We start from the raw sequence: 23267 nt of genomic DNA on the forward strand, positions 1-23267 counted from the left end.
ATAGTGATAGATTCCAATGAGTGGAAATTTGAGTAATTGTTCTTTTCCATTTTGTACTTTCTTGCTACATAATATATATATATTAAGCACACACATATATATATATATATATATATATATATATACTTCTTTACCACATTGAAATACTACTTTTATTATATGTTGAATTCATACTTTTTCTGTACTGTCCCATTTACCTCTTTGTGCAATCACACCATTGTCATTACTAAGGCTTTCTATTCTACGATGGCTTCTGATACAGCGATTTCTACTCATTGCTTGCTTTCACTGTTCTTCTTGTGATTATGTTTTGTTTTGTGGTTGCTGTTGCTGATAAGTTTCCCTAGGGATTTTACAGTTTCTAACAATGCACTTGCGTGCGTGCGTGCTTGAATCCAAGTACATGTTGGATTTAACTGAATTATGTGCCTTCCCTTGGAAAAAAAAAAACCTTTTCACCTGGCAGAGCCAGAGCTACACCTATAGACAAACACACACACTCACACAACAAAGGAATTAAAAGGCAAAGGTTGTGCATACAAAGTATGAATGTACATGAACAATGGCAGGTCCAATTTCAGAGAGGCTGCGCGAATGTCAATTCCTTTCACAATTGTGAATTAGAACCTCTTCTTTTCGGTCATGTTTTCTAATCACTGGAAGGTAGTGAATGAGAGTTACTAATTCCTGTACCCAACCACCTTGCTAAACTTTTTCCCAGTTAGCAAAAACAAGACCAGGAGCTGATTGTGGCTCAGATCATGAACTCCTTATTGCCAAATTCAGACTTAAATTGAAGAAAGTAGGGAAAACCACTAGACCATTCAGATATGACCTAAATCTAATCCCTTATGATTATACAGTGGAAGTGAGGAATAGATTTAAGGGACTAGATCTGATAGATAGAGTGCCTGATGAACTCTGGACGGAGGTTCGTGTCATTGTACAGGAGACAGGGACCAAGACCATCCCCACGGAAAAGAAATGCAAAAAAGCAAAATGGCTGTCTGAGGAGGCCTTACAAATAGCTGTGAAAAGAAGAGAAGCGAAAAGCAAAGGAGAAAAGGAAAGATATAAGCATCTGAATGCAGAGTTTCAAAGAATAGCAAGGAGAGATAAGAAAGCCTTCCTCAGTGATCAGTGCAAAGAAATAGAGGAAAACAACAGAATGGGAAAGACTAGCGATATCTTCAAGAAAATTAGAGATACCATGGGAACATTTTATGCAAAGATGGGCACAATAAAAAGTCGGACACGACTGAGCGACTGAACTGAACTGAACTGAATGATGAAGTGCAAGAAGCACAGAGCCAGGATCCAAGCACTGACCTGCCCCCTTTCATAATCATGCTCTTCCCCAGGGCTAGGGGGGTGCAGTCTTGCCCACCGACTCTGGCTCCATCAGTAGCCCCCTGGCTGTGGGGAGAGGTGCAGGTGTGGACCAGGAAGGACCAACCAGTCCTTCCCACGACTCCAGCCCCTCCTGGCTTTGCTTGTTGTCTGGTAGAGATGCCATTGCTTAGTTGGGGTGCAAGAGCAGACCTGGGAATGGGCTCCTCACCTCAATGGGATGTCTGCTGGTTCATGACATCAGCTGGTGACATACCCCACCCCGACAGCAAAAACCAAGCTGCATTGCCCTTGAGCCTGAGACTGCCAGCCCACACTGGCAAGATGAGGAATGACTGCTTTTGTCCAAGCTGGCACAGTGCCCTGCTCACTCCTCCCCTGGATCTGAACTCTATCCAAGCTTTATTTTATCTTTCCTCCTCCTGAGAGCCTTACCAGTTTCTGCAGCCTATTTTCTCCACTTTGACTTCTCATTTATTCCTCAGTGATGGGGGAGAGATGAGTGCAGTGTAACCATCTTTAGCCTGTATTACTCTTATCTCAAAACATGTTTTCGAAACCTCATTATTTGCTCATATATGCTCTGTGTCACTCAGCAACCCAGTAAAGTCACTCAGCAGTACAGTGTAAGGTTACCTGTGGTTGAGCTAGCTTCTGGACACTGCAGATAATTTAAAGGCAGAGAATTGCATTGTTAGACTTCCCTAGTGGCTCAGTGGTAAAGAATTCACCTGCAATACAAGAGCCCCAGGAGACATGGGTTCGATCCCTGGGTTGGGAAGATCCCCTGAAGGAAGGCATGGCAACCCCCTCCTGTATTCTTGCCTGGAGAATCCCATGGACAGAGGAGCCTGGTGAGCTACAGTTCATGGGGTCGCAGAGTCAGACACAACTGAAGTAACTTAGCACACACATGCAAGTACATTATTAAGCATGTGTTGGATTCAACTGAATTATGTGCCTACTCTTGAAAAAAAACCCTCTCATCTGGCAGAGCCAGAACTATACCCATAAACACACACATACACTATACAACATGTGAACTAAAAGGCAGAAGTGGTGAATGCAAATTATGAAGGTACATGAACAATGGCAGGTCCAGCTTCTGAGAGGCTGCATGAGTGTCAATTCCTTCGAGTGAAGGCCAAGTTTTTAAAAATATGGATAAGCTACATTTTAGAACTAAATCCATAAAATGCCACAATATCTAAACAACCTTATCAAGGAGAAATATACAGGTACTAATGTCAAAGACAAGGCAATGGTTTTTCCCGTGGTCATGTATGGATGTGAGAGTTGGACTGTGAAGAGGGCTGATCACCGAAGAATCAATGCTTTTTGAACTGTGGTGTTGGAGAAGACTCTTGAGAGTCCCTTATACTGCAAGGAGATTCAACCAGTCCATTCTAAAGGAGATCGATCCTGGATGTTCATTGGAGGGACTGATGGCAAAGCTGAAACTGCAATACTTTGGCCACCTCATGCGACGAGTTGACTCACTGGAAAAGAGTCTGATGCTGGGAAAGGTTGGGGGCCGGAGGAGAAGGGGACGACGGAGAATGAGATGGCTGGATGGTATCACCAACTCTGTGGACATGAGTTTAAGTGTACTCCGGGAGTTGGTGATGGACAGGGAGGCCTGGCGTGCTGTAATTCATGGGGTCGGGGAGAGTCGGACACGACTGAACGACTGAACTGAACTGAATGTCGAAGAGACTAATGTCCACAAAAACAAAACGAGCAAACAAAAAGAACTCCATTTATTATAGAATCACACCCTCTCAATCATTCCTGAAACCATCTCCAGAAATCTCACGATTTCTCTGGAGAGAGGATATCTGTGTTTACCATTCGATCACAGAAGCCCTTTGATTCTGAGTTGAATTCCTCTTGCTGAGTTGAGGTGTATTCCCTGGTGGCTATAACAAAGTCCAAGAAGCAGACGGCCTCCTCACATCCTGCTTTTTCCCTCTCCTCACACCTCCTATTTCCCAACTCTTTCGTCATGTGCATTAGTCTCTGGGCTTACTCCAGGTTGGCCAACTCTTGCTTAACAAACCAGTGCTCGGGGCAAATGGAAAGCACTTTGAAGCCTTCCTTTAAAAGGAGTGAGTGTCTCTCATTGGCCTGATGGGAGCATATTCAGAATATCCCCCAGGGAGAATCACAGAGGGTGCTGAGGCATCTGCCAGTGGGGTCACACACCATTTTAGCCCTTTTCCAGGGAGGGAGGTGAGAGCGATGTTCTGGCCACTCAGTGAAACTTGTATCACAAATATGATGCTGGTATGTTCTGTGGAAACTATTTCATCCCATCATATTCCAGAAAAACATGTGCTTTTGCGGTGGCTTTTTCCTAGAAGCCCTCCTGGGTGGTTGCGTATCAACCAATCACACTTTGGGTGCACACGAGGAGAGCTGACCAGTTGGGGGTGTCTTCTGCTGAGTTCTTCGAAAAGAAAATTTGTTTTGCAGTAACAAACCACAGGTCCTATATTTCATCCCTTTGTGTCTGGGCTTTCATAAATTTACCCTCTTTAGGCAGAGCACGGAGAACTACCTGTTCCCCTGTCACCTGGAGGCAATCGCTCCTAGTTTAATGGCTCTCGGTTTCCCAATGCCATCCTCATCATCAGGGTGTACTCACCCAGTGCCAGCAAGTCAGTTGGGTATCAGAGAGTCCAGAACGAGGCAGAGACTCCAAGGCCCAGGCTGGATGTCCACTTGCCCAGCCTTCCAGGGGATGGTGGAAAACACAGCCCCACATCCAGAAGTTCCTGCCCGTGGAAATACCCAGGTAAATAATGTAGCACCGAGATGTCCCAGACAGGAACACAGCTTTACAGACCAGGTGGGTATGCGTTCAGCAGATCATTGTAATCCCATCTCAAGGATCCACGGATGGAGTCACTCTACAATTTCTTAGTGAGAAATGCTGAGTCAAGCCAGCTCCCCCAGCCTCCCCTCCCATGCTCAGGAGGCTCCTCTGCATCCCTCAGCATCCATCCTGCCTTCAATCATGCTGCTCAGAATTGCATCTTTTTAAATTCTATGTGCCACTTTGTATGACTTTTATTGTTTCATATACACATACCAATTTTATCTTCCTCACAGCCCAGCAAGCACCTGGGGGTAGGAATCATGCAGAACTTCTTATCCAGCTTGTGTCAGGGTGGCATGGGCACAGACCCTATGCTAAGGGACAGGGGACAAGAGTGCCAGCTCCAGATGTACTCTCAGCTTCCCATGGGATGTTGGGCCCCACTCTCCTCATCCCTAAAATAGGGACCTCTGCAAACATACCTTGTGAAGTTTTCTGGATCCCAGGCAAACATCAAAGGCCTGGGGTCTATATCCCAGGGACCTGACTTGGCCTCCTAGTCACCTGGCAGGTCTTTCAGAGCTCCCCAGACACGTCCTGTGCCTACTCCTATCCATATGATGACACTATCATAATGGTCTGTCCCCTGGATGCAGTGTTAGTGATGGGACCCTCTTCACTCTCATATCCCGGTGCTGAGTACATTGTAAGCTCCACAAACATCTGTTGAATGAATAAATAAATGAACGAGTCCACCTTGTCCGATGGCTGATGGCTCACTTCAGAGTAACTGGGGCTGAGAGGATGAGGCTGGAAAGCAGGAAGGAGGAGAGTGTTTCTGTGATGTTCACGTTCACAAGACACTGAGGCGGTACCGAACTCAGTGTGGGGTTAAGGCTGACACTTTCATCTATTACTTCCCAGCTGGTGGCATGCCCACCCTCGACAGCAAGCCCCAAGCTTGCTGCCCCAAGCCCAGGAATGAGGCAAAGGGATGGTGTAAAGAGTCTCCCTTGGTGCTCAGTTATCTCCCAGCCCACCCAGCTTGTGCCCACAGGACATGGCAACAAGCCATGATTCCCTCGCCGTAGTGCGTTCCTCTCTTCACAGACAGCCCAGGAAAAGCCACAGGGGCTCTTCTCCTCCACTTTCCTCTCACAGCAGCGTCCTTGTTTGGCAGCTCCTCTTCAGCACCAACCAGAGAGACTTGGTGAAGGGCCCCCTCCTGGGGACAAGGACAGCCATTAGTGTGGTCGGGGCAGATGGCCAAGACACATTGGAAACTTTCCAGAGGCTTCCTATAAGCTTGCACTGCAAGAGCCCTTGAGACACGGGCGTCATACCACTCCCTTCCTCCAGGAAGAACCCCCACTGTGTGGCCCAGGCAACAGGGAGCTTTTCTCACAGGCACTGTGATATGAAGGAGGCTCAGGCCAAGCATGGCATCAGAAGGGAGCAGGAGCTCTGGCTGGTCTACCAGATGGCTGTGTGACCTTTGCTGGTTCCTGCCCTTGGTTTCTTCTTTTCTAAGTTTTCTGCAGCTCTAAACATTGCCTCTGTTCTTTTGCTTCACCTCTTGATTCTGACACACTCAGGATATACTACACTACGTGTAGATCATTGTTTTCTGGATGCTCTTAGGATGTATCTTTATGTCCATCTGTGCCTTATACAGGCACACCTGTTGGGTGTGTCTGAAGTGCTTGATCACAGAGGGAAGGGACTGCTCCATCTTGCCTTTGTTAAGCACAAGTTTGAATGGGAAGAGCACCTTAATTTGCTGCTAAAATTGGTGAAGGGACCTTGAGGGCCACCTGCTTACTTACACTAGACTCTACCTGCCCATCAAATCTGCACCCAAGTGAAAGCCTGATTATGTGGGCAGTGGAGGGGAATGGATCAGGTGAGGTCTGGCTGTGTACAAGTACACATTTCAAGCCCTGAATCTTGGTTGTTTCTTGAAGTCAACTAGCAAGTTTCATCCTTGCATTGTTTCCACAGAATGTGACAGCAAACGTGCCATTTGCTGGAGGGTTTGACATCTGTAAAGGGAAGCTGGGTGGTGCTTGTTGGAGATGCCAAAGGCAGAGGAAGTCAGTTGCACAGGCAAGAACAGTCAAGGTTGAAGAGTGTTTCCGTTGGGATGTCTCAGGTACCATCCAACAGAACTATCTTCCCTACTCTCAGTCCCAAGAGACAGTGTGCCCAAGGACCCTGAGCTCTAAGCATCGGGCAGCCTGCTCTAGAGAATGGTCCAGTCCCCTCTGCCCCCTCCTGCCTGCCTTCCTCTGGCTGTGGCCTGGCTGGAAGCCCAAGCTCCTTGCTGTGTTCTCTACTCCCATAGCATTGGGAGGCATGCCTCCTTGCCTTCCTCCCCTGCTCCACCAACCTCAAGCCCTGTTGCCACTGCAGGTCAGTCTCCTTGAAATCTACCACAGCCAAGAGTGACAGCATCCCTCTGAGAATAGGAGAGACCTCCCTGAGCAGAGGTGCAGGAACCAGGAAGTAGAGGAGTTTGCCACTCCCAGCCTCAGGCACAAGAGCCCATATTGTGTCTTTTGAATCCACCCCTCCCCAGACCTCAAGAGAACTCCTCCCAGACAAACCCAACAACACAGGGTTGGAGAGATTCAGGAGTTTCGGAGAACGGGAAGGAATGTGTTCCTTAAAGCTCTTTTTTAAAACTAGACAACCTACATCCAGTGAACTGCAGTCACAATTCCCTGTAGGGGGCTAGGAGACAGGGCAGGGGAAGGGGACACACCCCACCCCTCCAGAGACCACCAGGAAGCCAAAGCAAGTGAAAAACAAGCCGGCGTGCAAGCCAAGCACAGGCACAGGCCTGCTCTGGGAACAGGTGTGAAGGGGCAGTCCTTGGGCGCAGTTTACTAGGAAGTCTTCTTGGGGAAAGGTTTAAAGCAGAATTATAAAGGAGGTTAAAAATCAAAACAAAAACACCTCATTGGCAGGAGGGAAAGCAGAGGTATTCGTAGTCTCTAAGTTCTGAAGTTTCCACAGGCTGTTGTAGGGCTGGGGTGTCCTAGGCATTCACATAGACATTGTCCCTCAGAGTAAAGGTCACAGTGAAAGTCAAAGGTTACAGGAGAGGGAGTGAGGAGGAAAAGGGGTTCAGTTCAGTTCAGTTCAGTTCAGTCGCTCAGTCGTGTCCGACTCTCCGCGACCCCATGAATCACAGCACGCCAGGCCTCCCTGTCCATCACCAACTCCCGGAGTACACTCAAACTCATGTCCACAGAGTCGGTGATGCCATCCAGCCATCTCATTCTCCGTCGTCCCCTTCTCCTCCCGCCCCCAACCTTTCCCAGCATCAGAGTCTTTTCCAGTGAGTCAACTCGTCTCATGAGGTGGCCAAAGTATTGGAGTTTCAGCTTTAGCATCAGTCCCTCCAATGAACATCCAGGATTGATCTCCTTTAGAATGGACTGGTTGGATCTCCTTGCAGTATAAGGGACTCTCAAGAGTCTTCTCCAACACCACAGTTCAAAAGCATCGATTCTTCGGCGATCAGCTTTCTTCACAGTCCAACTCTCACATCCATACATGACCACGGGAAAAACCATTGCCTTGACTAGACGGACCTTGGTCGGCAAAGTAATGTCTCTGCTTTTTAATATACTATCAAGGTTGGTCATAACTTTCCTGCCAAGGAGCAAGTGTCTTTTAATTTCATGGCTGCAATCAGCATCTGCAGTGATTTTGGAGCCCAAAAAAACAAAGTCTGACACTGTTTCCATTGTTTTTCCATCTATTTCCCATGAAGTGATGGGACCAGATGCCATGATCTTTGTTTTCTGAATGTTGAGGAAAAGGGGTAAGACTTATCTATTTCCATTTACTTCATCAAAGTCAGCATCCAAGACAAACTAGCTTTGGAAACAATGGTCCAGGTGGGAGGATTAGAGAGAGAAAGGAGGGAAGGAAGGAAGTGGGCAACCCCAGACAAGAGGTGATGGCCGAGGGAAACAAGACTGGAAATGGGATGAATAGCAACACCTGGAAGAGGCTTCCAGGAGAGGGTCTGGCCAGTAAAACCATGACCCAGGAGGGCAGGCAGCCTGGAGCAGCTTCCAGATGGGAAGCTCAATGGGCAAGGGCTGTGGTGACCCCATTCTCATGGATGGGTCAGTGAAGGCCCTCCCAGCCTTGACCCTTTACCAGCTTTTGTTCCATGGAAGACTCTGAAGAGCTTACTCAGCATGGCTCAGAAAACAAGTATCCCTTCTTTGGGGAGAAAGATTATCATGCCATGAGTACAGAAAACAAAGACAATTTTTCTTTCCACCACAGACACATGCACCACCCGAGCTGGGACCTGGACACTTTGGCAACCAAGCGAGAAAACTCCTGCGCTCCTCCTGGCCTGTATCAACAAAAGCTATGATTCACAGGTTCCCCGTGGAAACTGAGACTCTCAAACACTCTCTCAACAGAGGAGGGGCCCACTCCCTGGCCTCAGCCCCAATAAGGAAATAGCACAGAGAACAGAGGACTGCCGCCCTGAGTGCCAAGTTGCTGTTCCAGACTGGTGAGAATCTGCCAACCCACTGGCTGCGCCTCTGAAAGGACCCCTGCCTGGAGAGACCACAGAATGTGGCTCTGCTTCTCTCTAGCTAGACAATGCTGATCTCTTTCATTTACCACATGGGGACTTGGCTTCTCATGCACAAAACACAAACAGAATACATTTCAGCTCCTCTCTCCCTCTCCCAACCTTTAAAGCCACTGCAAGAGGCAAGAAGTCAGCAAGACAAAAGAAGATCTAACAATTTCTGTCTGACTCCACCTCCACCCTCCATGGGGAGATGAGATGCAGAAGAAAGGGAACTAGGAGCCTTCTTATCAATTGAGACTTATGGAGGTTGGAGACACAGTCAACAAGACCAGCCCCGGGGATGCTATAAACTGCCCCCTTATATCTGCTTTTGCAGTTATAAAACTGAATCACTTTGTTGTACATCTGAAAACACTGTAAATCAACTCTACTCCAGTTTTTAAAGCATGAAAAAAAACTACTTTTACTGCATCCCATAGGGTTTGAATCAGCTTGTTTTCATTTAACTCTAGGAATTTTTTGATTTCCTCTTTAGTTTTTTCCATGATCCATTGATTGCTTATTGTTTAGCAGCATATCATTTAGCTTCCACATATTTATGTTCATAGCACTATTTCCAAATGCCAAGATATGAAAGCAATCTAAGTGCACATCAATAGATTAATGAATAAAGAAGATGTAGAAGATATAGAATATAGATATACAATGGAATACTACTCAACCATAAAGAAGAACACAACTCTGCCATTTGCAGCAATATTTATGGACTTGGAGGACATTATGCTAAAGGGAAATAAGTCAGACAGAGAAAGACAAATACCGTATGATACCACTTATATGTGGAATATAAAAATCTCAACAAACTAGTGGCTATAAAAAAAAAGAAACAGACTCACACATGTAGAAAACAAACCAGTGATTACCAGTGGGAAGGGGCAATATAGCTGTTGGGAAGTGGGAGGTACAACCTATTGAATTTAAGATAGGCTACAAGGATGTGTTGTACAACGTGAGGAATATAGCCAATGTTTTGTCATAACTGCAAATGCAAAGTAACCTTTTAAAATTGTATGAAAGTCTTCAATTTAAAAAAAATGTTAAGACTAACAGGGGGAAATTAACAAGCCCTCCATTCAGAGTAGCCGTGGGACTTTCTGATGAAGGATTAAAGGGTCAGGATCCTTGGCCATCAACAGGAGGAGTGGCTGGTCAAGGAGACTTCTGGGATGAGGCGGCTTCAGACAGAGACAAGAGGCAGTGTTTTATGGAGCATCACCATTTCATAAGTTCCTCAGTGTGTCTCGATTTAGTCTTCCCAACAGGATCATAAGTCTGTTAATAAAGAAAAAAGAATGCGTATTGTGCTGCTTTCAAATACTGAGTACTTGTCTCAGGATGGGCATCTTGCTGGCACTTCCTTCACACACATGTGATTATATCAGAAGAGAAGACTGTTGAGTTGGCTCAGCATCAGCATGTCCTTGGCATTGCAAAATCCGTTTTCCCATGAATAGTCATCACAAGCCCCACTTTACAGACTCAAATTGAGGCCCGGAGATGTTTCATGACTGGCCCCACATCTCACCTTTAGGAAGCGGCAGGGCTGGGATTCAAACCCATCTTCCCATTCTCGCAGCTTCTCTCTGCGTGGGCAGAGGACCTGACCTTAAAGGTCAGGTTACACCGGAGTGGACAGGACATATGTGCTCACACGAACACACACACTCACGCCCCAGAACGTCGGTGTGACCCGCACAACACAGATGGCAGCTTCAGAGTAAAGCAAAGGGGCCATCAAAATGGGGTGGATTCCTGAGAAAGATGGGTGGAGAGCAGGATTTTCAAGATCTGGAGGGACAGCTTGGGCCAGGGTTGGGGCTGGGAGTGGGGGCTCTGGGGGTTAATTGCTGAGAAAGAGTTCAGGAGTAAGATGCACACCTAAGGGGTAGGAAGGAACAGGAAACAGTGAACCACAGTCACTGGGGCTGACACAAGCTGTTTGCACAGGAGGGAGTTGGTCCCAGGCCTAAGAGAGCGGTCTGGAAATGAGGCAGTGTTTTCTGAGTCCATTTTAAAATGCATGATTAGGACATGACTGAAGGCAATTAACGTGCTTCTCATTCGTCTGCTGATCAAGTTGCAACTGGAAAGGAGTTTCCATGTGGGGGAGGGATGCCAGGGAACAAGCGCGTGGCTTTTACACCTTTTTCGGAGGGGAGCCGAGCGTGGGCTCAGGGTTGGTGGATGCCGAGAAAATGCCATCAGAGGCCTGCAGGAGAGTGTCCCGCCCCCCTCCTGGAGCCCATAAAAGCCCAGGGGGCCGGGACACACCAGACGCCCTGTCTTCTCCATCCCCCTCCACACGTACCCACAGCAGGAGCGCTCCTCACCAGCCTCTCCCAGACACCATGTCCAGACAGTCCACTATCACCTTCCAGACCAGCAGCCGCAGGGGTTTCAGCACAGCCTCAGCCACCACCCCAGCCACCAGCCGCTCTCGCTTCAGCTCCGTCTCTGTGACCCACTCCCCAGGGGGTAGTGGAGGACTGGCAAGGATCAGCGGCTTCGGCAGCCGTAGCCTCTACAACCTGGGGGGAACCAAGCGGGTCTCCATCAGTGGGTGTGGCAGCAACTTCCGAAGTGGCTTTGGTGGCAGGGCAAGCAGCGGGTTTGGGGTCAGCAGTGGATTCAGCTATGGGGGTGGAATTGGAGGGGGCCACGGGGGCTGCAGCTTCTCCATCTGTCCCCCTGGAGGCATCCAAGAGGTCACCGTCAACCAGAGTCTCCTGACTCCCCTCAACCTGCAAATCGACCCCAACATCCAACGGGTGCGGAAAGAGGAGCGGGAGCAGATCAAGACCCTCAACAACAAGTTCGCCTCCTTCATCGACAAGGTGAGCTGGGAGCTGCATCTGGTCCACGGGGTTGGGTGCCAGGAACTCTTGGGGAGGCCCCAGTCCAGAGAGCAGCCATCGCCCAGTAGCTTCCCTGCGGGAAAGCACATTCATTCACTCAGCAAGCATCCCTCAGGAGCAGAAATATTTTCAGGTGGGGCCAGCTTGCCCCACAGGACTTGTGGGTATTTCCCTTCATTCTCCTTGGGAGCCATGCTGGCTGGTTCAGCCAACACAGAGGGAAATGTGAAGGTCTTAAGTTCCCTGAGAAAACCAGCCTAACCCAGAGCAGAGCTGGTAGGGACACTCTAAGAATGGTGGCTCCCCATCAAGGAGCCACTACACTAGCTCTGTGGAGCCCCGGAGAATGTCAGGGTAACTTGATGGGCTTTTCCATTTCGACAGGAGTTGTCAGTTATATCTTTGGCAGACAGGTATCAGGTGAAAAGTACTTTTCCTCTCTTCTATATTCATTGGGGTGGTGTCTGGCTCTGCCTCTCCAGTTTCTCCAGAATTTCTTCTCTTCTTCTCCCATCCAGGTGCGGTTCTTGGAACAGCAGAACAAGGTCCTGGAGACCAAATGGAGCCTCCTGCAGGAGCAGGGTACCAAGACTGTGCGGCAGAGCCTGGAGCCCTTCTTTGAAGCCTGCATCACTGACCTGCGGCGGCAGCTGGACAGCATCACCACCGAGCGAGGCAGGCTGGATGCTGAACTGAGAACCATGCAGGATGTCGTGGAGGATTTCAAAGTCAGGTGAGAGTGAGGGACCCTTCTGATCACGCGCAGTCATCCCCAGACCCCTCTTTATGAGGGCCGGAGGAGAGCAAAGGAGCAGATGCCCATGTCAGAGAAGTTTGGACCCGTCGTCTCACGAGAAGACGATAGCAAGGTATGGCGTAGCGAAGGGACTCTCATCTCATGCATCACTACCAACAAGAAGCCTACTCTTACGAGTGTCCATGACTGCAAAGGGACATCTGTGTCATCTGAAAAACATCCTAGCTCTGAAAGCAATATACTATTTTACAGTCAGTTTATTATTTAACTACCCTGGACATGGGCTCTATTATTGAGATGCCTGCATTGCCAAGGTGTACCCTAGAGTATGAACCAGGCAATCCGATCCTCCTGAGGAAGTCGGTTTTGACTTGCCATCTCCCAGGATGCAGTTGGTGAGGTATCCAACAGAAAAGATGGTCCTCGCCAACCCCTTAGGGTTTCTATTTTAAAGCAATTCCTACTTACTAAAAATCATACTATTTAAATGGCTGGCCTGAAGTTCAGTGAAAATACATCAAAATTGACTGATGCAGTGTTATGAACAAAGTTGATCCCACAGTTCCAGCAGGCACTTAAGACAGCAAAATTTTTTTTAAAGATTGGAATTGTGCATCTCTAAGGTGTCCTGGGTGTTCATTGGAAGGACTGATGCTAAAGCTGAAACTCCAATATTTTGGCCACCTCATGCGATGAGTTGACTCACTGGAAAAGACTCTGATGCTGGGACGGATTGGGGGCAGGAGGAGAAGGGGACGACAGAGAATGAGATGGCTGGATGGCATCACCGACTCGATGGACATGAGTTTGAGTGAACTCTGGGAATTGGTGATGGACAGGGAGGCCTGGTGCGCTGTGACTCATGGGGTTGCAAAGAGTCGGACACGACTGAGCGCCTGGACTGAACTGATGAGGGTGGAGTTGCATAAATATGTTTTACCATCCCCGTCAGCTCCATGCCCACCTTCCAGTCTTACAAAAGCAAAAAAGGAAAAAGAAACTGGCAGAAGAAATTATTCTCCTTTTATAGGGGGAGAAATAGAGGTTAAGTGAATCAGATGAAGTCACACAGAGGTCTCTTGCTACACAAGTAGTCCACCTCAGCCTGCGAAGAGTTCAATCAAACCCTTACTCACCCCTCTCCTCTGTGTTTACAGGTATGAGGATGAAATTAACAAGCGCACAGCTGCTGAGAATGAGTTTGTGGCTCTAAAGAAGGTGGGCGGAAATGTCTCTCAAAGGAGAAGATTCAAAACCGAATCTGGGAGTGGGGGGTGACAGACCCTTGGGCCACCCAAGAAAAGTGTCTTCAGCCCTTAGGATATCTAGAGAGCTCAAACCTGCCAAAATTCTCCCTCCATGTTTATGGCCCCAATGACCTTGCTTGTTTTCTGTTAGCCCAGGTGACTCAAGCCACGATTCCCAGCAATTACCCATCCCCAGCCCCAAACCCCAGAAACAGAGTTTGCTAAAATCCAAACTAGAAGGGCCAGGGAGTCCACCCAGCTTCTTTTGGGCTTGTTGCCTGGGGCCAGGGTCTCAGAGGAATATTTTGTGCTGTCGTTTCAGGATGTGGACGCTGCCTACTTGAACAAGGTGGACCTGGAAGCCAAGGCCAACTCTCTGACAGATGAGATCAACTTCCTCCAGATGCTCTTTGAGGCAGTAAGATCCTGCATATGTGTTTGTCCCTCCTATGTCTAAAGCCTGACAAGAAAAGGATGTTGCAGAGTGTTATCCAAATAGTGTCTCTCCCTGGGATGGAGGGTTGGAGAGGTCAAGGAGACTGGGAAGAATTGCTTGAAATCCTGCCACGCTTAACCCCACCCCAGCTCTGAGTCTTCTCCCAGAAATCCCATGGTTGAGCAAGGAGCAAGTGTTGATTCCTAAACTCCCATGTCACTGGGTAACATTCTCAAGGCATCAAGAACCATCTCTCTCCTCCCCACCTCAGAGAAGTTCAGAAGGCAAGCTGCCCCTCAGCCCCTTGGCCAGGGCGCTTCCTGGCCCCTGAAAATGCCTTTCTGGGCATCTCCACTCTGATGGCAGACACCTGGGCCTGTGGAAGGGGACGGAGGGGTAGAGAGCAATGAAGTCACACTGTGTGGGAGGAGGGGTCCTAAAAATCACCCCATCCTGAAGAAACCTTTAATGCTGGCATATGAGTCACATACGTCATATTCAACGTGATCTAATTTGGATTCAGAGAACACTTGCTCATCCTGCATATTCAGGGAAAAAGCACAGAGAGGAGCCTTGAGAATGGATGCTGGGAACACACTCCCATTTCACTGATCTATGACCCAGAAACTCCTCAGGAGTCGGCTGGTATAGCAAGAGCTGGGCACTCCCTGCTGGGGATGCCAAAGAAGGATTCCTGACTTAGATGGGTGGTCAATTGTGTAATTTCAAGACCCCTTCTTTTTTTGCGGCGGTGATGCTGAGTTAATTGGCTCTACAGGAATTGTGTCAGATGCAGACGCGGGTCAGCGACACATCCGTGGTCCTGTCCATGGACAACAACCGCAGCCTGGACCTGGACAGCATCATTGCCGAGGTCAAAGCTCAGTACGAGGAGATCGCCAACCGCAGCCGGGCGGAGGCTGAGTCCTGGTACCAGACCAAGGTGAGCATGGGCACCTCCGTGATAGGCTGTGGGTCTAGTGTTCTCTGAAGCCTTCGATCATTGTTTAACTACTAGCCACAAGCCTCAGGAGTCATGTGAGCATTCCTGTTTCTTTCAACTTGGCAAAAGTGTCTTGGAGGTTATGAAAACTTAGCTTGAAATGCATGTGGAAATCCCAATACATACATACACTGATAAGTGGTCAGACAATGCTGGATGCTCAGAAGGACAGCCATAGTCCCCCCACCACTTACCAACTGACAGGGAGCTGGATGAGACTCAAACAACCAAGAAATGCTCATAAAACTGTTTCCAAAGGGCTTGTTTATTTACAGAACTCCTACTGTATGCCAAGCAGGATTACAAAGTTGTAAATGAATCCAAGGTCTGGGAGGCCATGAGATGAATGAACAGTCATAGAAGGGGAAAAGCATTAATAAAACACTTCCAGGAAGAGATGGGCTTTAGTCTATTTTGGAAGTGGTGGGGGACAAAAGATTGCCAAGGAGCAGCGAAGGCTTGAAAGGCTGAGCAAACAGTCCTGTGGGGCTGGGGGTCAGAAATGAGCACTTTGCCGAACAAGAGAGCTTGCCCTGGGAAGAGGGAGGTTGGCATGACCGCAGAGAACTATTGTCCAAAGGTGCAGATGGCCAGAAGGTTTGGTTTTGGAGGGGTGTAGCAGCCTGAATTTGGAGAAGGAAATGGCAACACACTCCAGTGTTCTTGCCTGGAGAATCCCAGGGATGGGGGAGCCTGGTGGGCTGACGTCTATGGGGTCGCACAGAGTCGGACACGACTGAAGTGACTTAGCAGCAGCAGCCTGAATGGTCCAACCCATGAGATCAGTTATCGGCCAAATGCAGATGCTTTTCCAGGGCAGCTGCTCGCCTACAAGCTGGCTCTCATCCCTTGCCTTGGTCTTTGCACTGCCTTAGTCGCTGCCACTGCAAATGGTAGAAAAGAAGCAGGTGTCAGGTGCCAGGGGTACAAGAGTGGAGGTAGCTCCTTGGTGGTGAGTGGAGGTGGGCTGCACTTAACTCCAAGTAGGGTGGTTGCAATGTGTAGTGTTGGCGAAGACTGTTGTTGCCTTTAACCATGTGTGTCCAGAAACGAAGAAGCCGAACCATTCAGCACTTTCTAAACTGGACAGGTTTTCACTCAGGCAGGGGCTCTTCTTCCATTGGGCAAGGTGTGAGTTTCCTCCAGTCTGCTGGAGGACACAGGGTGTGTTTATTTCTCCTAAATGATGGTGTCCTAGACCCACACCATTAGACAGAGAGCCACCTAAGATGGAGTATTCTGTTACGATGTCTCCAGAATGGGGTCCTCTATAGTCTGAGCTCCTTCCAATGGTGTTTCTCTGCAGTGCCCCTATTTCCCCAGCACTGGCATCAGGAGGGCCACCAAACTTCATGGTCACAGTTGGTCTTTGATGGATGCCCCATGACCAAGAACTCCCCAAGGACAGTGCCAAATCATCCCTCACTCCTCGTGCTTGGCATGCTCTGGGGTCCTCATGTACACGCTGTTTCCCTTGTCTGGAATATTCTCCCCTGAGCTGGTCAATCCTTCCCAGGCTTAAGGGTCTCATGTGAATATCTCCATCTCTAGAGGGACGTCCCTGTCCACTCCCTACCCCATCCCTCACTTCCATTTCTAAGTCAGATTCCTTTATCACAGCCCCATAGGACTCAGTTTACTTCCTAAGGGACACTCATCTCAATTTGAAGCTATAAATTCAACAATACACAGGCTGGTAAGGAAAGGAATAAACCATGAGCCTTACTGATAACTGCTGGTATCAAATGCCAGCCTGGTTCAATTATTTTCCATCTCAAAAAACAAACAAACAAACAAAAAAACTGTAGGCAGGAGTCTGATTATTCTCTTCATGATATTCCCAGAGCCCAGGACATGCCTGGTGAGTAGATGTGGTCAAGAAACAAGCAAGGGGATGGGTGAATGATGAGTGCATGGATGGGCTTGCTCAGAGCACCGAGGACCAGGCTGGGCGTGCAGGTAGTGCCCAGGCCAGGGTTTGATGGGGTGATTGACTCTGCTCTGGTTCTGTCAGTATGAGGAGCTGCAGGTTACAGCCGGCCGGCACGGTGATGATCTCCGCAACACCAAACAAGAGATCTCCGAGATGAATCGGATGATCCAGAGGCTGAGAGCCGAGATCGACAACGTCAAGAAGCAGGTACATTCTGGCAGGACCCAGAGCTCCCCACACACTTATGTCTTCTGGGTCATTCTGCCTCACTTACAGGACTCCTACCCAAGAAGCACCAGATTTCCAGGGGTTATCAGTAAGGTTCATGTTTTCCTCCTTTCCTTACAGTGTGCCAGCCTGCAAACAGCCATCGCCGATGCAGAACAGCGCGGGGAGCTGGCCCTCAAGGATGCGCGGGCCAAGCTGGTGGACCTGGAGGAGGCCCTGCAAAAGTCCAAGCAGGACATGGCCCGGCTGCTGCGCGAGTACCAAGAGCTCATGAACATCAAACTGGCCCTGGACGTGGAGATTGCCACCTACAGGAAGCTGCTGGAGGGCGAGGAGTGCAGGTGAGGGCAGATCACCCATCCCAGCAGCCTGGGCATTCCTAGGGGCTCAGGTTGGACATAACTGAAGGGACTTAGCACCCATGCATATACACAGATATGCATGGTTGATGCATGGTTGATACAGGCCCTTCCTTGCCTGAAAAAGGGAGCAAAATGCTGGTAGGTGCAGTTTCTCTCCAGGGAAATCATAATCAGCAATCCCAAATTTGAGGTGCAACTGCTTTTAGTACCCCATAGAAATCTAGAAGCTGATTGGATCTAGGTAAAATCAAATCAAAGGAGAAATTTGGTTACACAACGGGTCTGGATATGTAGTATGAATGACTGAATTGAGAATAAATTGTCCTAGGATTTGGGCTAACAGGCACTAACTAGCTACATGCTGCTGCTGCAGCTAAGTCACTTCAGTCATGTCCGACCCTGTGCAACCCCATAGACAGCAGCCCACCAGGCTCTGCTGTCCCTGGGATTCTCCAGGCAAGAACACTGGAGTGGGTTGCCATTTCCTTCTCCAATGCGTGAAAGTGAAGTCGCTCAGTTGTGTCCGACTCTTCACAACCCCATGGACTGCAGTCTCCAGGCTCCTCCATCCATGGGATTTTCCAGGCAAGAGTACTGGAGTGGGTTGCCATTGCCTTCTCTGAACTAGCTACATAAGCTTAGGAAATTCAGCATCCTCCTCTCACCAATGCTCTCCACCCCAGCTTTTTGCCTTTAGTGATGGAATAAAGAGGCCAGGTCACATGATCCCCAAAGTCCAGTGGGGGCTTTGTACTCTGCCAGTTACCAGTTGGGTGACCAGCTGTGTGATTTCTCCAGTCCTCATCTGTAAAATGGGACAACCAGAGTTTCTATCTTCTATGTTATTAAGACGGCTAAAGTGAGGGACTACCAGTGAAGCTCTCAGAACAATGGAAGGGACACGGCAAATGGTTAGCTCCCTCTCATTTTAATAGCCAAAGATGTGGGCTTTGGAGTCAAATTAATTTGACCTCAAATCCAGCTTTGTGATCATGAGCAAGTTAGTTAACCTCTCTGATCTTCAATTTCCCCATCTGTAAAACCGAGATTGTAATACCTACTTAGGGGTTGTTGAGAGAATTAAGTGGCATAATGTGGGTAATAGGTAGGTAGCCCTTTTCAAGGGCTAGGTGTGCATTTATAATGAATGCCACTTCTGTCCTCAAGATGCTAAAGCAAAACTACTTTAGTTGCTACAACAAGGCTAGACCGATGATTGCTATTGTTACATTTATGACTCAGACTCCTCTCCACACCTGTAATAACCTCGGTACCTGACAATAGGCCATTGTTGAAAGAGCCATCTTCTTGTTCTATGATGGCCCTGCCTTTCCAGCTGACGCTAACATATGATTCGCTTTAATTTTAATTTTCTTAAGGTGTTTATCTCATTTACACCAAAAATTCTGAGATTACAGGTTTGACTCCTATGAACCCCAAATCTGCATTATTTCATTCATTAGATTATTATTATTATTTTTAATACTACTGGTATTTAAATCATTTCAACCTCCATTACTTCTGCAATAAAAATAATTGAAGGCTTTCTCAGTGAATTTAAAACAATTGCACAAATGTCATTTCAAATGACCACAAGCCGCTGGACACCACAGTAACCTTCCTTCTCCCCCCTCCTCCCCATCAGGCTGAGTGGAGAGGGCGTTTCTCCAGTTAATATCTGTGAGTATGACATCCTCTCGTGTCATCTGGAGTGTATGTGGCTGGGGACTGGGGAGATGGTGGGCATGTCAGAGGGTGCCAGGGATGTATGGGGCATTGGAGGGGATCCCACCGATGGGAGGTTCATTTTGAGAAGGTTTGAGATTTTGAGTTTCTGTTAGGAAAGACCTTAAAGTCACCGACCTTACCTCTTTGCAAGTGAGAGGGCACCACAAGGGCAGTAATGGGAAGTTTGCTCTCATCCTTCTACATGGGTTGCAGGATCCTCAGGCCCCGCCTTCCCCTGCCCAGACTGGATCCCACTAGAGAGATCCTGTCTGCTCTCAAGCATTGGAGAGAGCCTTCATGCTGGGCACTAGGGCATTGCCAGTTAGGCAGCCTCTTCCCGAACAGTCTGGGAGAAGCCCCACTGCTCGGTTTAACTCTCTGACGTATAACCCAGAAAACTACCAAGGGTTTCAAGGCAGTGAGAGTTCTAAGAGACCTGGCAGTTGGGTGCCACTCCCCAGAAGCAGGAGAGGCATTCATTAGCAAGCCTGCACAGCCTGCACTGGTAAGCACAGAAGTCACCATTTACAGAGCTCAGTGCTGGCATCGTGAGGCCAAGAGACAACTCTTACAACTTACACTCTGCAAGTGAGTTCAGTTTTCTTGAATGACCTTAGCGACTGATGATATTAACCAATGACTCAATAAGGCAGATCCCTCTGAACCACCCAGAGGTCCTCCTTCCCTAAGGTCCTTGTCCAGTGGCTCCAGAGACCCTCAAAGCTAATTTGGGGACTGACTGGCATAACCTCTAAAGTTTCCTTTCTTGAAAGCACCTAAAGTCTGTGCTTATTTCCTAAGGTTGCCACAACATAGTACCACTGGGTGATGAGAAGCAACTGAAATGTGCTGTCTCATGGCTCTGGAGGCTAGAGATTACAAATGGAGGTGTCAGTGGGGCCATGTGTCCCCAAAACCTGTAGGGAGGACCCTCCTTGCCTCTTCCTGGCTTCTGGTGGTAGCTGTCCAGCCTTGGTGTTCCTTGCCTCACTCCAGCCTCTGTCGCTACAATCTTGTGGCCATTTCCCTGTGTGTCTGTCTTCACTTGGCCATCTTCCCTCTTCTTAAACGGACACTAGTCATAATGGACTAGGGCCCACCTTAATGATTTTATCTTAACCTGATTACATCTACACGGTCCTATTTCCAAGTAAAGACACTTTACAAGTATTCAACACATTTTGGGGTGCATACAGCTCATCCGATAACAGAGTCTATATTTTATTTCAGCTTTCCTTCAGAAGAGTCCAAGTACTAGATGTTTAAGATGATGGGTGGTTTGAAAGTTAGGGAGAGAGCATTTGGGAGGAGAAAAGGGACAGAGTTAGCCAGCCAGTGGGTCATCTGTGACTTGGTCTATCGAGACTATTCCAGCCCTGCCTTGGGACTCAGAGAGCTTGGACTGGAGGACACAAAGGGAAATGTATCCCCAGCCAGCTGTGAGCTTCCAGGAGGAATGGAAACACCGGGGGCGGGGGGGGGGGTGGGCACAGAACGCAGTGGAATCAAAGGGAAGGCAGGTGGGTACAAGAGCTTCCCGGAGGACGGGCATCCCAGTAAGCTCTGGAAGGAGAAGACGGGCACCAAGCAGCAGAGAGGCAGGACGCCATTCGGACTGGGGGACACCTGATGCCGTGGCGCAGACAAAGCTAGACTGAGACACGGGACAGTGCCCCACTAAGTGGGCAGGAAAGCGGGAAAGAGGCAAGCCACCCATGCCCGCCCCACGGACTTCGGGGAGCTGTGCATGGCGCCCCAGGCGTCTTCTCTCCTGCCCCTGGTTCTGACCACGTCGCCTCCCTTCCGGCAGCTGTGGTCACCTCCACCGTCTCCAGTGGCTACGGAGGCGGCAGCAGTGTTGGCAGTGGAAGCCTGGGGCTCGGTGCGGGCAGCGGCTACTCCTTCACGACCAGTGGTGGGCACAGCCTGGGCAGCTCCAGCTTCAGCAGCAGCAGCAGCCGGGGCCTCGGGGGCAGTGGCTCCAGCATCAAGTTTGTGTCCACCACATCCTCCAGCCGGAAGAGCTATAAGCACTGAACGCAGTCACCCCGCTCCCTCACCCCTACCCTGAAGCCAGCTCCGCCCGCTCACCTGGCCTGTCTGCACTCGTCCCTTCTCACCTAGGTGCTTTGCCTTGTCTCCCTTCCTCGAGGTCCACCTGTGCTGCCAGGAAGCCTGGCATCCTGTCTAAATCCCATTCCCCAGCCTGAGGCAGCCTCTGCCCTCCCTCAGTCCCCACTCTGTGCCAAACCCGCTCTCTTTCAAAATTCACTGTCAGGTTGTCTTTGAGAGACTCCCCATCAGCTCTGCCTCCCTCCTCCCTTCCTCCAGAAGCAGTATGTATCTCCCAGGACATCTCAGTGTCAGCCCACCTGTCTCACGGTGCTTACGAGCTGCCTGCTGGAAGAGAGTGAAGCCTCTCTCTCTTTCCTCCCAGGATCGTGTCTATTAAATGCATGTATAATGTGTCTGGTGTCCAGCCCTCTGTTTGGAATGATGATGGAACACAGAGTGATCCTTCTCCCCGTCCAAACCTCCTCTCAGTGTGGGGTCCTGGCACAGGGAGGGCTCAGCGCATCTGACCTCCCTCCCTTTCCCTCAGAGCTAAGAAGACTGGGCTGGGAAGATGGGAGGGGCAGGAGGGCCAAGCACTGGCCAGATTCCCTCCCTCCCTCCTTCTGCCCACTTCCCCCCTCCTCCCGTCAGGATGCCTTCCTTGAGAAGCCCAAGCCCCTGGGCGGAAGCTCTGCTCAGACTCCCCACTCTGTATGTCGTGCAGGGCGATGCCCTCCCCTCCCCAAACCAGACTGAGCTCCGAGGACACTGACGTAGGGTGGGCAGCCCAGCCCTCTGCCGGCAAAGGGGCGATTGTTTCCCAACAGCTTCCGACTTGCAGATGTGAGCAGGAAAATAACAGGCCAGGAGAGAAGTTAAAAGTCAGCCCTGGGGGCAATGCTTTCACCCAACAGAAGGGCCATTTAGGCCCATAATTTCAGGCAGTTCCCACATTCCTGAGTTTACAGCCTCTGGACACCTCCCATCAGACCTCACCCAGAATTGGGGCAGCCCGAGTGGGCTTGGAGGGATGGGGTCAGTGCTCAGGACCACACTGGTGGGCTCTGGGAACCAGGGATCTCAAACATGGCTGTCCAGGGTGAAAGAGCAAGAAGTTAAATGGAAGGGAAGGAAGGGGCCATGATCTAGGATGAGAAAAGATGAGTGTAAAACCAGGGGCTAAAATTTGGAAGGTTTGGAGGGAGAGGACGGAAGGAAGGAGAGAAATGACCCTGAGAATATGTCCCTGGTCCTCAGGGTGACCACGGGATGAGACGCTGGGATGAGGGGTGGAGGGCACAGGAATTTGGAGTGGAATCCCGAATTTGTTCCTTCCCTCAAACAAGCCACCTCGCCACCGGTATGAGGACTAGTGATGCAGAGCTGGGGATCTGCAGTCAACTGCTGGGTCCTAAGTCTCTGAACTACTCTACACCTCAACTGCTTCATGTGCAAAACAAGAATAATAAGAGCTGCCCCTTCCTATGTGCGAAGTTTAAATGAGAAACAGGTGTAAAGCACTACTTACAATCGTTGCTCCATAAATATTGGCAATTATTATTCTTGTCATCCAACCTCACAATGAGAATCAAATAATGCTTATAACTGACCTGCATATGGTCTGGCACAGATGAAATCCTCAATAAAAATTTTTTCCCTCATAAGTGACCATGATGGGAAGATGGTAATCAAGTGTATGGTTTCAGAGTCCAAGACTCAAGAAAAGAGGAGGAGAAGGAAAACCATGGGAATATCTGCGGCATGCGGCTGAGAACGTGGGATGATCTGGGGGTGCTTGGGACCCAGGCCTGCCCCAGGTCCCAATTCCCAGGCCTGGTCCTGCCCTGGGTGGGGTGTTC

General features: G+C 49.2%; 1 protein-coding gene across 1 annotated transcript; it reads left to right on the plus strand.

Moving 5' to 3' along the window:
- Positions 1-10903: 10903 nt before the first annotated feature.
- Positions 10904-21801, plus strand: LOC129536561 (keratin, type II cytoskeletal 75). The gene is made up of 9 exons (XM_055395560.2): positions 10904-11638; positions 12178-12392; positions 13574-13634; positions 13986-14081; positions 14878-15042; positions 17117-17242; positions 17384-17604; positions 19271-19305; positions 21164-21801. The coding sequence occupies exons 1-9, from the start codon at positions 10904-10906 to the stop codon at positions 21388-21390; spliced, it is 1881 nt and encodes a 626-aa protein (XP_055251535.2). The 3' UTR covers positions 21391-21801.
- The last annotated feature ends 1466 nt before the right edge of the window (positions 21802-23267 follow it).

This window comes from Moschus berezovskii, chromosome 6 (genome assembly GCF_049115385.1).
Source record: "Moschus berezovskii isolate FMDL1 chromosome 6, NW_MosBer_1.0, whole genome shotgun sequence".
NCBI classification, from domain to species: Eukaryota; Metazoa; Chordata; class Mammalia; order Artiodactyla; family Moschidae; genus Moschus; species Moschus berezovskii.

Coding starts and splice junctions, on each gene's coding strand:
- LOC129536561 (XM_055395560.2), top strand. CDS start 10,904: ATGTGGGGGAGGGATGCCAGGGAACAAGCGCGTGGCTTTTACACCTTT. Junction 11,639..12,177: donor TCGCCTCCTTCATCGACAAG/GTGAGCTGGGAG, acceptor TCTCCCATCCAG/GTGCGGTTCTTGGAACAGCA. Junction 17,243..17,383: donor TCGACAACGTCAAGAAGCAG/GTACATTCTGGC, acceptor CTTTCCTTACAG/TGTGCCAGCCTGCAAACAGC.